General features: G+C 47.7%; 2 protein-coding genes across 12 annotated transcripts; one reads left to right on the top strand and one right to left on the bottom strand.

The window, feature by feature from the left end:
* Positions 1 to 1,209: 1,209 nt before the first annotated feature.
* Positions 1,210 to 8,553, bottom strand: LOC107076596 (zinc finger protein 271-like). Of its 2 annotated transcripts, none has more exons than XM_015340672.2 (5): positions 8,099 to 8,553; positions 6,103 to 6,609; positions 5,784 to 5,883; positions 5,059 to 5,152; positions 1,210 to 4,772 (listed from the first exon to the last, which is right to left on the bottom strand). In XM_015340672.2, the coding sequence occupies exons 2-5, from the start codon at positions 6,484 to 6,486 to the stop codon at positions 2,921 to 2,923; spliced, it is 2,430 nt and encodes an 809-aa protein (XP_015196158.2). In that variant the 5' UTR covers positions 6,487 to 6,609; positions 8,099 to 8,553; the 3' UTR covers positions 1,210 to 2,920. The 2 variants fall into 2 exon arrangements, with proteins under 2 accessions (XP_015196158.2, XP_015196159.2); XM_015340673.2 differs by having other exon boundaries at positions 8,128 to 8,553.
* Positions 8,554 to 8,741: 188 nt separating this feature from the next.
* LOC102698738 (zinc finger protein 79-like) lies at positions 8,742 to 12,161 on the top strand. Of its 10 annotated transcripts, XM_069186513.1 has the most exons (4): positions 8,748 to 8,821; positions 9,267 to 9,309; positions 10,444 to 10,525; positions 10,643 to 12,161. In XM_069186513.1, the coding sequence occupies exon 4, from the start codon at positions 10,654 to 10,656 to the stop codon at positions 11,779 to 11,781; it is 1,128 nt and encodes a 375-aa protein (XP_069042614.1). In that variant the 5' UTR covers positions 8,748 to 8,821; positions 9,267 to 9,309; positions 10,444 to 10,525; positions 10,643 to 10,653; the 3' UTR covers positions 11,782 to 12,161. The 10 variants fall into 10 exon arrangements, with proteins under 10 accessions (XP_015196174.2, XP_069042609.1, XP_069042610.1 ...); XM_015340688.2 differs by lacking the exon at positions 10,444 to 10,525 and having other exon boundaries at positions 8,742 to 8,821; XM_069186508.1 differs by having other exon boundaries at positions 8,742 to 8,821; positions 9,947 to 12,161.
* The last annotated feature ends 762 nt before the right edge of the window (positions 12,162 to 12,923 follow it).

Raw genomic sequence — 12,923 nt, 5'->3', positions numbered from 1 at the left:
GTCAATCTGGACAAGACCAGAGTTATGGTTTTCCAGAAAAAAAAGCCAGACCCCCATTGGTCTTCCTGAGATCGTCGGATTATGAACGAATAAAAGCATCTTATTAAAAACACGTTTGCGTTTGTCTGGGTATTTACTTTGTAATCTGTGGTTTACATCTACTGTATTGTTTTGAGATGCCACTTTTAAAGGTGATATGTAAAATAAAGTTTTTTATTATTGTTATAGAGAAACATGATCAGATTTTCCCTGGTTCAGAAAAAAGACGATTAAAATCTGTAATCTTTCCACTTGTTTGTCATCGGAAAATACAAGAAGTTTCTGCTTTGTGCTAAGACATTAACGAGTACAACCCCCCTCTCTGCGGAGTGCTGGCTGTGACCAATTAAACCGGTTTCACAGGTATTTTCAAAGTAGGAAGTACAGTAGGACAGCACAAAAAAAAACAGACATTGTGTGGTACAGCACGGAGCTCAGTCAATTCAAACAAGTTCAGCCTCTGTTCTGTGGGCGACAGCAGGACCAGGTCGTCTGCAAAGAGCAGGAACTCGATTTCTGTAATTAATGCAGATCAGTAAATCAAGGGACAAAACAATTATTGCGCCCGGGTCCTCAATGGGCTTTGACGTGCTAATGCGTTGGTTTAACAGTCCGGGTGTGGCAAGCCTCTAATGTCTCCCGACTTCGGCAAAAGGCACCTGTGTGGAGACTTTTCGGCAGCAGCGGGAGAAAGTACGACGCATTACTGGGGAGGACTGGGAGGCTAGAGACACTCCTGAAAATGCAGACTTTTGTCGATGGACACCGGTGTGTGTGTCTCTCTCTGTTGGATGTCCCTCTCACTCTCTGCTGAATGAATAAAAGCATTTTATTAAGAACGCGTTTGCGTTTGTCTGGTATTTACTTTGGTCCCTTTTAACTGTTTTTCCATCTTCTTTATTGCTTTGAGATGCCACTTTTAAAGGTGATATGTAAAATAATGTCTTTTATTATTGTTATAGAGAAACATGATCAGATTTTCCCCGGTTCAGAAAAAAAGATCTAAAGTGCTACACCTAACTTCCTTAATTCGATGTATTTAAAGCAGTGAACTACTGTAGGTGTAACATAACATTCAGAAATACAATCGAGAATAGTTTTGTGGTGTTTGTATAGATGAAACGTTCCTAAAACATATAACGTAACAAAATTAAAGACGATAAAAATCTGTAATCTTTCCACTTGTACTGTATGTCATCGGAAAATACAAGAAGTTTCTGCTTTGTGTAAGGATGGTATCAAAAAGTAATCTAAGTGGTGAGAACGCTGTGCTCAATGTATTTAAGGGACTTAAAAGTAAAAGGAGATGCTTCATATTGCTTGACTAATTTTAAAAACTAAGTTATAAATGCAGACGCTCCCTCGGTGCCGCACCGGGTGTAAATATCAAAATATAGATTCGTCCCGGGCAGAGGCCGAAGAGCGCAGGGCTGGGGTGCGCGGGGAAGAGCAGGACAGGAGTGAAAGTGGTCAGGGCGGGGTTTAGGAAGGCATACAGTCTGGGCAGGTATAGATTACACTTTTCTAAAACGTATTTGAAAAATAAAAACGATTACAATCTAATCCTTCCACGTTTGATCCCAAAATCCCAAGAAAAATAAATCTAAACGGGTACGCTGAAAGTTTATTAAGATACTTAGAAGACAAAGATACTGTATCAATTTATGTTGCATTAGTCTGAAAAACACATATAATTAAACACGCGTTTGCGATTTAAATCAAAACACGATTTAAATCAATACAAATGTTTATATTGTAACGCATACTGTCCAGCCTCCATTTCTCTATAAAAATTTACTCTATTACAAATTTACAATTTGTTGATAATAGAAATGTTAGGTTCTCTAAAGCTTTGTGATAGTTGACCCACCCAGGCAGCAAAAGATCAGCTGCACTTGTAAGATGCGACACCGAAGATATGATTAATAACCTTTTAAATCTCTGAAGGAATCCCCCCCACACACACACACAATAGAAGCAGGAAGCGGACGCAGGGACCGTTGTCAGAAGGGAAGAAGGCGACTATTCATTGCTATCAAAAATGACTTAGAATCGATCATGTTGTGATATTCTGAAATATAAAAGTCAATTGATTGTCCATAATATTGCTATTCTTGAATGGCTGCATCTGTACTTCCTCATATACTTTCAGTGGGGGCCAACTTACACCACATAATTGATAAGAGGCCCTCCTTCTCCTCAGATGAAGCGGTCAGAAGAACAGAAAAATAAATACTTTCACAAAGTCCCACAACCTGCACATTAACTCTATTTCCTTGCCTCGGAATTCAAACCGCAAGGGCAGATGTGGATAACCAGCTGCGATCTTCTACCTCCCTTTTGCCAAGAAAAGACCCTGCATGCCTTTACCTCTCTATAACAGTACAAAAAAGGTGTCGGGAATTTGACAACAAAGAATGATGGTGGTACGCCCCAGATAAATGAACTCTTTTAATAATAATAATAATAATAATAATAATAATGTTTCTTTATTAGCCCTCTACAATTTCTTGCATTAGGAATTTGTCTTTTCGCATACCCCAGCTTTTCTCCATGGAGACACAGACACAGACAGGGAGAGAAGCTGGGGGTCAGAGCGCAGGGTCTGCCATTGTACGGCGCCCCTGGAGCAGTTGGGGTTAAGGGCCTTGCTCAGGGGCCCAACGGAGTAGGATTCCTCTGCCGGCCGCGGGATTTGAACCGGTAACTTTCCAGTCACAGGCGCAGATCCTTAGCCACAGAGCCACCTCTCCTTTTACACATATTTTGTACATTTCACCAGCTTGCAGCAACCCCACACTTTACTAGCAGCTGAGCACACAGGGGAACGTCACGCGAGCAAACCATCAGCTTCACCTTCAGTCCTGCACCTCCCTCGCCATTATATTACGACCTCAATTTCGTAGGCGGCTCCCGTTTTGAAGGGACCTGTGCTTCGGGCAGGATCTGGGTGGCTCCGGTCCGTCTCCCCGGCGACGGGCCCAGATGCAGGGCCGGTCCGCCCCTCGCCGCCGTGCGCGCGGAGGTGCCTCTTGAGGGAGGTGGAGTGCCTGAAGCTCTGGCCGCAGGAGGAGCAGCTGTAGGGCTTCTCGCCCGTGTGGATCCGCTGGTGCACCTTGAGGTACCTCGGCTCGCTGAAGCTCTTCCAGCACTGGCCACAAGGGTGGCGCTTCTCCTTCGGCGCCTGCGGGGGGCGCCCCGGCGAGGGCGGCTGCGGGCTGCCCCGCGCGTGAATCCGCCGGTGGGACCTGAAACTCGACAGGTGGGTGAAGCTCTTCTCACACGCGGCGCACTTGTAGGGCCTCTCCCCCGTGTGGATGCGCCGGTGCTCCTTCAGAGTGCCCAGCTGAGTGAACCTCTTGTCGCACACCGGGCAGCTGTAAGGCTTCTCTCCCGTGTGAGTGCGCTGGTGGATTTTCAGCTTCCCCGGCTCGCTGAACCTCTTCCCGCACTCGGAGCAGCAGTTGGGCTTCTTCTCCCGGTGGGCCCCCTGGTGCTTCTGCAGCTGGCCAGGCTCGCTGAAGCTGTGCCAGCAGAGCAGGCACCGGTAGGGCCTCTCCGCCTCGGCGAAGCCCTGGTCGCACTCGGCGCACTGGGAGGGCCGGGCTGCGGAGTGGATCTTCTGGTGCTCCTGCAGGGTGCCCAGCTGAAGGAAGCTCTGGCCGCACGCCGGGCACAGGAAGGGCTTCTCCCCGGTGTGAATGCGCTGGTGCACGCGCAGGTTGCCCGGCTGGCTGAACCTCTTCCCGCACACGGGGCAGGGGCTGGTCTTCCGCCCGCTGTGGATCCCCTGATGGACCTTGAGGTGCTTCAGCTCCTTGAAGCTCTTCGAGCAGTGGGGGCAGCGGTGGGGCTTCTCACCCGTGTGGGCGCGCTGGTGCCGCTTCAGGTGGTACAGGCGGGTGAAGCTGCTCCCGCACTCCGCGCAGCTGAAGGGCTTGTCGCCGGCGTGCAGCTGCTGGTGCTCCTTGAGCTTGCCCCGCTTGCAGAAGCCTCTGCCGCACTCGGCGCAGCGGTGGGGCTTCTGGCCCGTGTGGACGAGCCGGTGCTCCCGGAAGGTGGAGGCGTGGCTGAAGCTCTTGCCGCACACGGCGCAGCGGTGCGGCCTCTCGCCCGTGTGGATGCGCCGGTGCTCCTTCAGGGAGCCCCGGTGACTGAAGGCCCTCCCGCAGTCCGCGCAGAGGTGCGGCTTCTCGCCCGTGTGGATGCGCCGGTGCTCCTTCAGGGAGCCCAGGTGAGTGAAGGCCCTCCCGCAGTCCGCGCAGAGGTGCGGCTTCTCGCCCGTGTGGACGCGCTGGTGCTTCTTCAGGTGCCACAGCTGGCTGAAGTCCTTGCCGCAGTCGGGACAGCGGTAGGGCCTTTCTCCCGTGTGAACGCGCTCGTGGACCCTCAGGTCCCAGGGCTTGGTGAACGCCTTCCCGCACACGCCGCAGTGATGCAGTCTTTCTCCGGTGTGGATCCGCTGGTGCACCTTAAGGTTCCTGAGCAGTGAGAACGATTTCCCGCAGTCGGGGCAGTTAAATCCGCTTCTCAAGGGGGCCGAGGTCTCTACCCCCGCGTCGCCCTGGCGCTCAGATTCACAGTCCTCTTCTTTAATACACACCACAGCCACTTCTGGAAACCCCGGGTCAACGCTGGGGGCGCCTCGTGAAGGGCTCTCCTCCATGCCGCAAACGAGACCTGCCTTCTCTCTTTGCTGTGGATCTGCTTTGGAAAGTCTCTCACCTGGGCACCTACAAGAACAGAAATGGTGATGCTGTATAGAACACACATACAGAACTGCCTGTAGAAATAAAAAGAAAGCTGTCCTGTTTTTTAGACAACTATCACTATCCTTGACTGAGAAAAGGAATGCAAATTCACAAAGTCAGAACCCTTGCAAGATTCTGGACAGAGGGCACCAAGCCTCACAAGCAGATGAATCCCTTCATGTGTGGCACATACGCCTTGATTTCTAATAGCAGACTACAATGCAAACTCAGCTTCGGCTCAGAAGAACAACATATTAATCTGACTTACAGTGACATCGCTTGGGTGGTTTGCAGGGAGGACACAGATGAAGACCATGCTGGTTTCTCGTCTGTCGCAGGGTCCGATTCGCCAGTCAGAGATGCTATTGAGGAAGAAGTAGCCAGAGCAGTCCATAAACATGTGCCATTTTCAAAAAGAATTATTAAAAAACATGTACATACACTGCTGTCCTTAAATATTAAACAATCACAACACCAGATGTACTGTTATTACAGATGCAACTCAACATAGATTCTACCACATGTTCACAGATTTTCCAGAAGATATAGGCCCACTAGGCCAACGGCTGTTGCCACAGCTATGTAGTGAGCTGCAGCGTTCATGAATATCCCTAATGCACTCAGTGGAAGTGAAGTCTGTGGACTGTAAACTTTAAAAGGTGTCTGAATTGACACATTCTGGTCCACCTCTGCCTTCAGCAAGGCCCTAGAGCAGCGTTTGATTTAGAAATTCTTCACTCTTCAGCACAAGGTCAGAGACAAGTAACGCAGCCATAATGAGAGAGACAGAACAACCAGAGCTACAAGCAATGGACTACATGGGCCAGACAGCCTCCTCTCATCTATAGCCTTTCTTCTGCTCCTGCGTTGTTGATGAAGCTCACTGGGCTGACTCTGTCCAGGCTGATGGCAATCGTCTCTGTTTCACACTCAAGAGAACTGTCAGCCTTTTCTGCTCACATTTATAGTTCAAGTGTGAAAGGAAAGGCTTACTCTTCTTTTCCCCCTCGAAGGCATCAGAGATGTGGGTATGTGTGGTTTCAGGCCCGGCATCAGAAGCTCCTTCATCCTCTTTGCTTTTGTGCCTCATCCCCTGCAACAGAGGCACTTCACTCACCATAGATCTCAATGAGCTTTCTACTGATGACTTCATAATGTAGAATCATCCGGTTAATGGGGTCAACTGAGTGACAAATGGGAGTGTAAGGAACACTATGAAAGCAATAGAGCAAGTGCTACAAAAGGAAAATGCAAAAGACATTCCATACAATTTCTGAATTCACATGATTAAACACTGTTACTTAAAACTTACTTGCAAAACAACCTCCCTCGTAGAAGGTGCTTTTATTCTTAGAGGTTTCTTTGATGTTCCAGCAGAGACAGCAGCTAGCCTTTCAGGCGAGGACACAGAAAGAGCATCAGGGCAGTGAATTGTGGGAACGGCATCCTCTTTCAGTTTCAGACGATTTGTAAAGTGCAGCTTAAACTTGAGCAGAGAGGAGAGCTCAAATGCATCATCCTGAAAATGCACTGAACACAATCTGCTGCGCTTGGAGTGCCCCCTCCAGCCGGTTTGTCTCGTCCTCAGAAAGTCATTCCAAAGGCTGCACATGCGAGGGTCTTTCGGGAAAAAGAAGAGCGCGACGCCGTCTTTGGTTGACCTTCTGCAATTCTCTGCAACGCAGCCTGAAGACATTGTGAAATCTGTCTTCTCTATCCGGGTACAAAAAAAAAACTCACAGTTGATCAGAATGGGAATTGACAGGAGATCTTAGCTTGCTAGACACTCCGCCAACCAGTTCAACCTTTGATCTGCCTCCTGTGAAAGGCAAACACAAAAATTAAAGTCACATACATTCCACCTAGCGCCGCCACCCTGTGTCCTCATCTCATTAGACCGCAGTAGCTGAGCAGGGTTGGGCCCGGTTAGTACTGGGAGAGAGATGGGATCTCTAAGAAGAATCTGATTGCAGCTCTCACTGAGATGATGTACAGGGGTCCTGACATCTTGCTTTGCTATTGTGAGAGCACAGTGCTATAGGGACCACATTTCCTAGATTCCTCTGGGGGAATGAGCAGCTGCTCTGTCACCTGACCAGCTGCAGGAAGCCAATTGGTCAGGTGACTCTATAAGAACCAGGAATAGACCATTTCCAGCGTTGGTCTGTGGGACTGGGTGGCTGTAGCCTGAGGGGGGAATACCTGTATGTGCTAATTGCCTGACTGGGGACTTTTGGGGACTTTTTGAGGTTCTGTTTGAAAGAATCTGGCAGAGATGCCAATAAAGGCACTGGGGTGTGTTTGTTGGTCTGGACCCACCAATTTTCAAACCTCCTGTTGTGAGGTGCCCACAGGTATATCACACTCTCATTAAAGACATTACAGCAGGGGTGCTAGTCCCAGTCCCATTGGTTAAATTCCACTTCCACATGGTTTCAGACTAATATACACGTAATGTTCAGTCTGTTAAATAATTTATTCAACTATTCTGCTGCATGGAAGGTGCTAACACAGAATTATCATCATAAACATCGACGGTTTTCATTTCACAATTTTCATTAAAAAATGAGATGACTGTCCAACAGCTAGGGAGTATTATACTTCAATAGAGACGACAGAGTTAGAAGCACGGGTGCTAACCTGACCCTTTTTACAAGATTGTGTTCTGTTTTGGTCCCCTCTTTCCTGATGTTTTTTGCAGCTCTGTACACGTTGCAAAGAATAGAAACTACGATAGAGTTGTTGTTCTCATAGCACGGTAAAAAAAACAACACAAGTTAAAAGAATTAAGAATCTTAAGCCTTGATCAAAGGAAGACGTAATTGAAGACTATCTGAAAAGTACAGATCAATGAATGTATCTACCTGCCTCACAACTTGCTGTCGTCTTACTACAAATTACTGTAACATATACTTTATATGAAGTACAATATTAGCTAGGAATAGTTCTGCACGCAGATTGGAGCACAAGTGACACCACTGATCGACAGGGTTCTCAAGGCAATCGAGGACGGTTTCAAAGCTGCAGGCGGCACTGGTAGTTATGAGCTAATACGGGGAAACTATAACTTTCTGTTGGAGCTAGAAAACTCACTCGGAGTATCTGCGGAAAACAGAACCTAAATGCCCATCACGGACTACTATTCATATGTAAGCACTTTCTCAATACGGCTGTTTTTTTTGCAGATAGTAAAAGTACACAACTTAAAACTCATACCGTACTTGTTATAATGCGTATTCCATTTATTACTGAAAATAATACATCCTTAGTCACTATTTTATTATTCTTATTAACTTATAAGGGTTTACCTGTTTATTTCTTACGCCCCTCATCATACCTTGGTTTACACTGCAGGTTCCAGCAACAGACGTCTTCCCTCCAGCACCCCGGCGTGATGGATATTGGTTCCGAGCTGTGGGTTTCGTCTTTGGCGTCACGATTGCTTATTATCATTCAGACACATTGGTCTTTGTTCGTAGGCGTTTACCTCAAAATGGCTTTTATCTCACATCGGTAAAATTCCCATTGAATTTGAAACTTTGAAACTACACTTTGTACAGTATATCCTAGTCGCCCTCTTCCGCGGCGAGTACATTACCTCACCGTCCAGACGTCAGGACCTGCTGGTAAGGTAGAATCGCAGTCCCTAACCACCTTTACGGTTAATGCCAACCCCTGTGCCATTGCGCCACCACGGTAGAGCTTTTCGTATCCCCAATCCACGCATCCCAAGTTGTCACACCTACTGTACAATGTATTCGTGACATGGATAACGAAAAAGTGATCATTCAATGGAGAAACATTTTGTATCAATGCTTGCCTTTTAAACCTTAATAAATAACGAATACACATTAAAATTAAAATTTAATAATGGAGATTTACAACAAGGAGTCCGCAAAGTTGCTCTTAGGAACTAAATAACGCGGAACCAGTTACCCAGAGCGATTACTGCTCGGGGGACGGAATTCAGTGGTCGGGCGCCAAAACAAAGATGCAAAGATAGAGGAGGCTGTCCTTGTGTCTTTCAGAAGGTGAGGACTTAAAATACCAGCAACAGATCTATCTGTAACGTAGTTCAAAGTTTACGTGGATCAACTGAATAGTCTCTTTTCATGTCCGTAGTTGTAAACGTTCTTGGGCGCCAAACTACGGTTATTTAATTTAACCAGCAACATCGGCTAATTTAAATTCGGCGTTATATTTGGAAGCCCTCTAGTTTCATAAACTGCGGCTGGAACTGTGCAACCTCTCACCATTGTAAAAAAATGAATGAGGGAATAAATGGAAAAACTTGATTTTTGTTTTCAAGTATAAGTGAAGAGAGATTGTGCAGCTGGGTATGACATATAAAGAATGTAAAGTAAATATAACTGACAGCAGAGTCCCGTATACACTAGTTAGCAAACTGTATCTGCAAATAGCCAGACGTACAAAGATGTTTTATTAATGTAAATATATTTGCATATTATTTTACAGGAATGCAAAGTCCACGCAGTCTTTATGGAATGACTTTAAAGAGGTAACAGTTTCAAATCGCCTGCACTGTTCAAACATGTTTGTCTCTAGTCCGGCTCTCTACCATCTATGTCCATTGAACTATGGATTCTAAAGTAATGTATGAATTATTTTGATAATAATTAGGACTTCGACATTTCTGTTACTCAAGTTGAAGACCCCCTGGGTTCCACACATTTTATCACCATTTGCCTTTAAAATAATGCAAAATCGCAGTGTTAAAATAATAAAGGTAACAATTCCTTGCTCTTGTATAGCATTTCATCCCCAAGACTTTGTGAAGGTCTGATTTTGCAGGACCTGAGTGGAATTTATCAGGGATACGAGAGTTAAGTCCCCTACTCTTTCGAACAGTGCCAGGGGATCTTTAATGGCTTCAGGCTGGACATCTCATTATATTACAGGAACACTTTATGTTGTTTTCCAATTTTTTAACAGTAGGTAAAGGTATTCTGTTAGCCATTAGGCATTTTAATTCATACACCTAGCGGTGAAGATGTGTAGCTATGGTTTCATGAGCATTTTATCAAACAGTGTTATAATGTGGTGTAGATAATTAGGCCTGCACTATTCCTGTTAACTCTTCGGTTCACACTGGGGCTTGCGCTGAAAGAGGGAGCACACTTCTTTTTCCTTTTCAGAAGGGCAGAGAAAATCGGGCATTTTGGTCACATTGATGTTCCAGATGAGTCACTAGCCCACTGTGACTGGGATTCTCCCTTCTTTGTGCCCCCCTGCTGTTGACTGGGAGTCAGCCGGCGTTCCACCTCAATTTCACATCCCAGTACGATGGTTGTAGCTTTGAAGTATGTCGATAAACAAGTGCTTATTTCATGCTGGGAAGCTATACAATATAAAAAATGATTCCGACTTAAAATATAACAGAAAAAAGACGGGGCTTCTTGAGCTGTCTAGAAATGGATTTCTTAGTTTACTAACCAGTATTTCTGAGTGGGGTGTTGGGGGTGATTGATTTGAGCCAAGGCTCTGATTGCCCTGCAGTTACAGAAAACAGGCATGCTTTAGCTGAAAGGTTAGAATTAAAACTTGCTTACCCAAAACATACAGGAATGAACTGACTTGGTTGACAAAGATTTACGGTACGGCTAAAACACACTTCTCTTTACTCTCCCTGCAGCTCACAGATGGCAGCCCACTGGAGCTCCGCAGGTGTGAGCCTGGCCAGTACCTGGGAAAGCTAAGGTTGCTGCTGGAAAAAGGTGTTAGTGGGACCAATAGGGGGCGCTCACCCTGTAGTCTGTGTGGGTCTTAGTGCACCAGTGTAGAAAAGGCGCTTCTGCAAGTGCACTGAGTTGCTAAATCCTGTTCGTTCACAGGTGAACAGGAGATGGCTGACCCTGGAATGCAACAGGTGTCAGAGATCGTGCTGGTCCACATTAAAGAGGAGTTCGCGCCTCTCGACGGCGAAGTGGTGAAACACCAGCATGACTGTGCGGCACAGTCAGAGGAAACATCCGAGCTCCTCTATACGAAGGGAGAGCTCCTGAAGGACTCCTTTCGTGTTGCCAAGGTCACAGACCCGGACCTTGGCTTGCCCGTCAAGGACGTGAGGGTGTGTAAGACGCTGCCCTTTCCCGGGACAGGTTCCACTCAGGACAGTGGCGACGCGGGAAGCCGAGAGCCGGGCGACCGCATGGATCCGGCGGCAGAGAAGCCCTTTCCTTGCAGCCAGTGTGCGAAGAGCTTCAGCAAATCAAAAAGGCTCAGAGAGCACCAGCGGGTCCATCTGGGGGAGAAGCCCCACCTCTGCCTGGAGTGCGGCAGGAGCTTCGCCGCCCTGTCGGAGCTGAGGAAGCACCAGCGCATCCACACGGGCGAGAAGCCCTTCCGCTGCTCCGAGTGCGCCAGGGGCTTCAACCGGCTGAGGAACCTGCGGCGCCACTACCAGGTCCACACGGGCGAGACGCCCTTCCACTGCCCCGTGTGCGGCAACAGCTTCACCACCCTGGCGGTCCTGCAGCGGCACCAGCGCACCCACACGGGCGAGAAGCCCTTCCGCTGCGCCCAGTGCCAGCGCGGCTTCCGGCAGGTGGGCCACCTACAGTCGCACCTGCGCACACACTCCGGCGAGAGGCCCTACAGCTGCGCCGACTGCGGCAAGAGGTTCAACGAGCTGGGCTCCCTCAAGAGGCACCGGCGCACCCACACGGGGGAGAAGCCCTACTGCTGCGCGCGGTGCGGGAAGAGCTTCATCACGCTGGCCGAGCTCAGGCGGCACCACAGCACCCACACGGGGGCCAAGCCCTTCGAGTGCGCCGCGTGCCGGAAGAGCTTCAGCCAGCTCAGGAACCTCAAGAGGCACCAGCAGATCCACACGGGGGACAAGCCGCACCCCTGCGCGTCCTGCGGGAAGCGCTTCATCACGTCCTCGGACCTGAAGCGCCACCGCCAGCGCGTGCACGCGGCCGAGGCGCCCCAGGCGGGGCTCGGCGTCAGAACGGTTGTCGTCGGTTAAGCGAAACTGGCCGGGGCGTGTGGAGTGGAGAGGCAGGGGCAAGCCAAAGTCCGGACGAAACTTTCTGGAGAACGTTTATTATCGTTTTCCCATCCTTCATTGCCCTCTCTGTATAATTCTGCAGAAAGTCCGAGTTTCTCAATGGAGACAGTATCCGTTACAGAATTCCAGGGATTTCGAATTCCTCTCCTCTGCAGGCACACAGACAGACATGCGAACTGCCTCGGTCATTTGCTCTATGGGGAGAAACCAGCAGATTCAGAGCTAACACCTGTTTCCCCAGCTTGGTCTTGATCAAGTTTTTATTGATCTTTAAGGCAGCCCTGCCAAGAACTGTTTCCTTTCCCTTCAAATAAATGTGCAGGTTGCTAAGAAAACAAGGCCTCGAGTTCTTATTTCATGCAACGGCCGTGTATCTTGTCTGCCTCGCACTCTGGCATTTGTTGTTTGTGAATATGTTAAGGTAGAAACAAATTCATGAATAGTAGACTACAAAAAAGAAACATCAGCCACAGGCATTAAGGAGAATCTTGATCCACAAGATTCTGTTGTTAAATGGTTGGGTCAGGACTGCCCTCAAACACAGTACAGTTTAGATTTTTCAGTTCAGATACTGTAGCACCACCCTTTTAAGAGTTTCTGTGTTAAAGCATGTAACAGCATACTGATTTTTGCACATTAAAGAAGGGGTTAAACAAAAGGCTGGGAAAAGGGGTTTACAAAAGGGAAGAGTTAAGTTACAGTTACAATTTGAAGCAAAATCGATGGCTAGGAATCTTATAAGTGCACAGTATCTAGAGAATGGGGAGGATGTAACTGGGATACATTTTTCCTAAGAGAAGTTCCCTCTTTGTAATAAATCACTGACGGTCCTGTTAGGGGCTTTTTAAGGAGACTTGAGTCTTTTTGCAGTGGATCTCTGAAATGAGTCACCATCAGGCCCTCTGTCCTTACGTGTGATCAGCTACATGCTGTCTGCGATAAGTAAGTTTGATTGCAAATGCTCCAAATATCTATGCTGACGGGAAGAAAACAAGTGTTCCTAATTTTATATACAATATCCTAACTAAAAGAATAGCCACAGGTTCTTGATCTCTTACAGTTTAAAAAGCTAACAAGAAAGTCGATCAGATACTAGAGAG

Source organism: Lepisosteus oculatus, chromosome 3 (assembly GCF_040954835.1).
Source record: "Lepisosteus oculatus isolate fLepOcu1 chromosome 3, fLepOcu1.hap2, whole genome shotgun sequence".
Classification (NCBI taxonomy): domain Eukaryota; kingdom Metazoa; phylum Chordata; class Actinopteri; order Semionotiformes; family Lepisosteidae; genus Lepisosteus; species Lepisosteus oculatus.
Note: the sequence above shows the minus strand (reverse complement) of the source record. Positions and strands in the feature narration are given on the sequence as shown.

Coding starts and splice junctions, on each gene's coding strand:
- LOC107076596 (XM_015340672.2), bottom strand. CDS start 6,486: ATGTCTTCAGGCTGCGTTGCAGAGAATTGCAGAAGGTCAACCAAAGAC. Junction 5,153..5,783: donor CTTCGAGGGGGAAAAGAAGA/GTAAGCCTTTCC, acceptor CTTCCTCAATAG/CATCTCTGACTGGCGAATCG. Junction 4,773..5,058: donor ACCACCCAAGCGATGTCACT/GTAAGTCAGATT, acceptor CTGTTCTTGTAG/GTGCCCAGGTGAGAGACTTT.
- LOC102698738 (XM_015340688.2), top strand. CDS start 10,654: ATGGCTGACCCTGGAATGCAACAGGTGTCAGAGATCGTGCTGGTCCAC.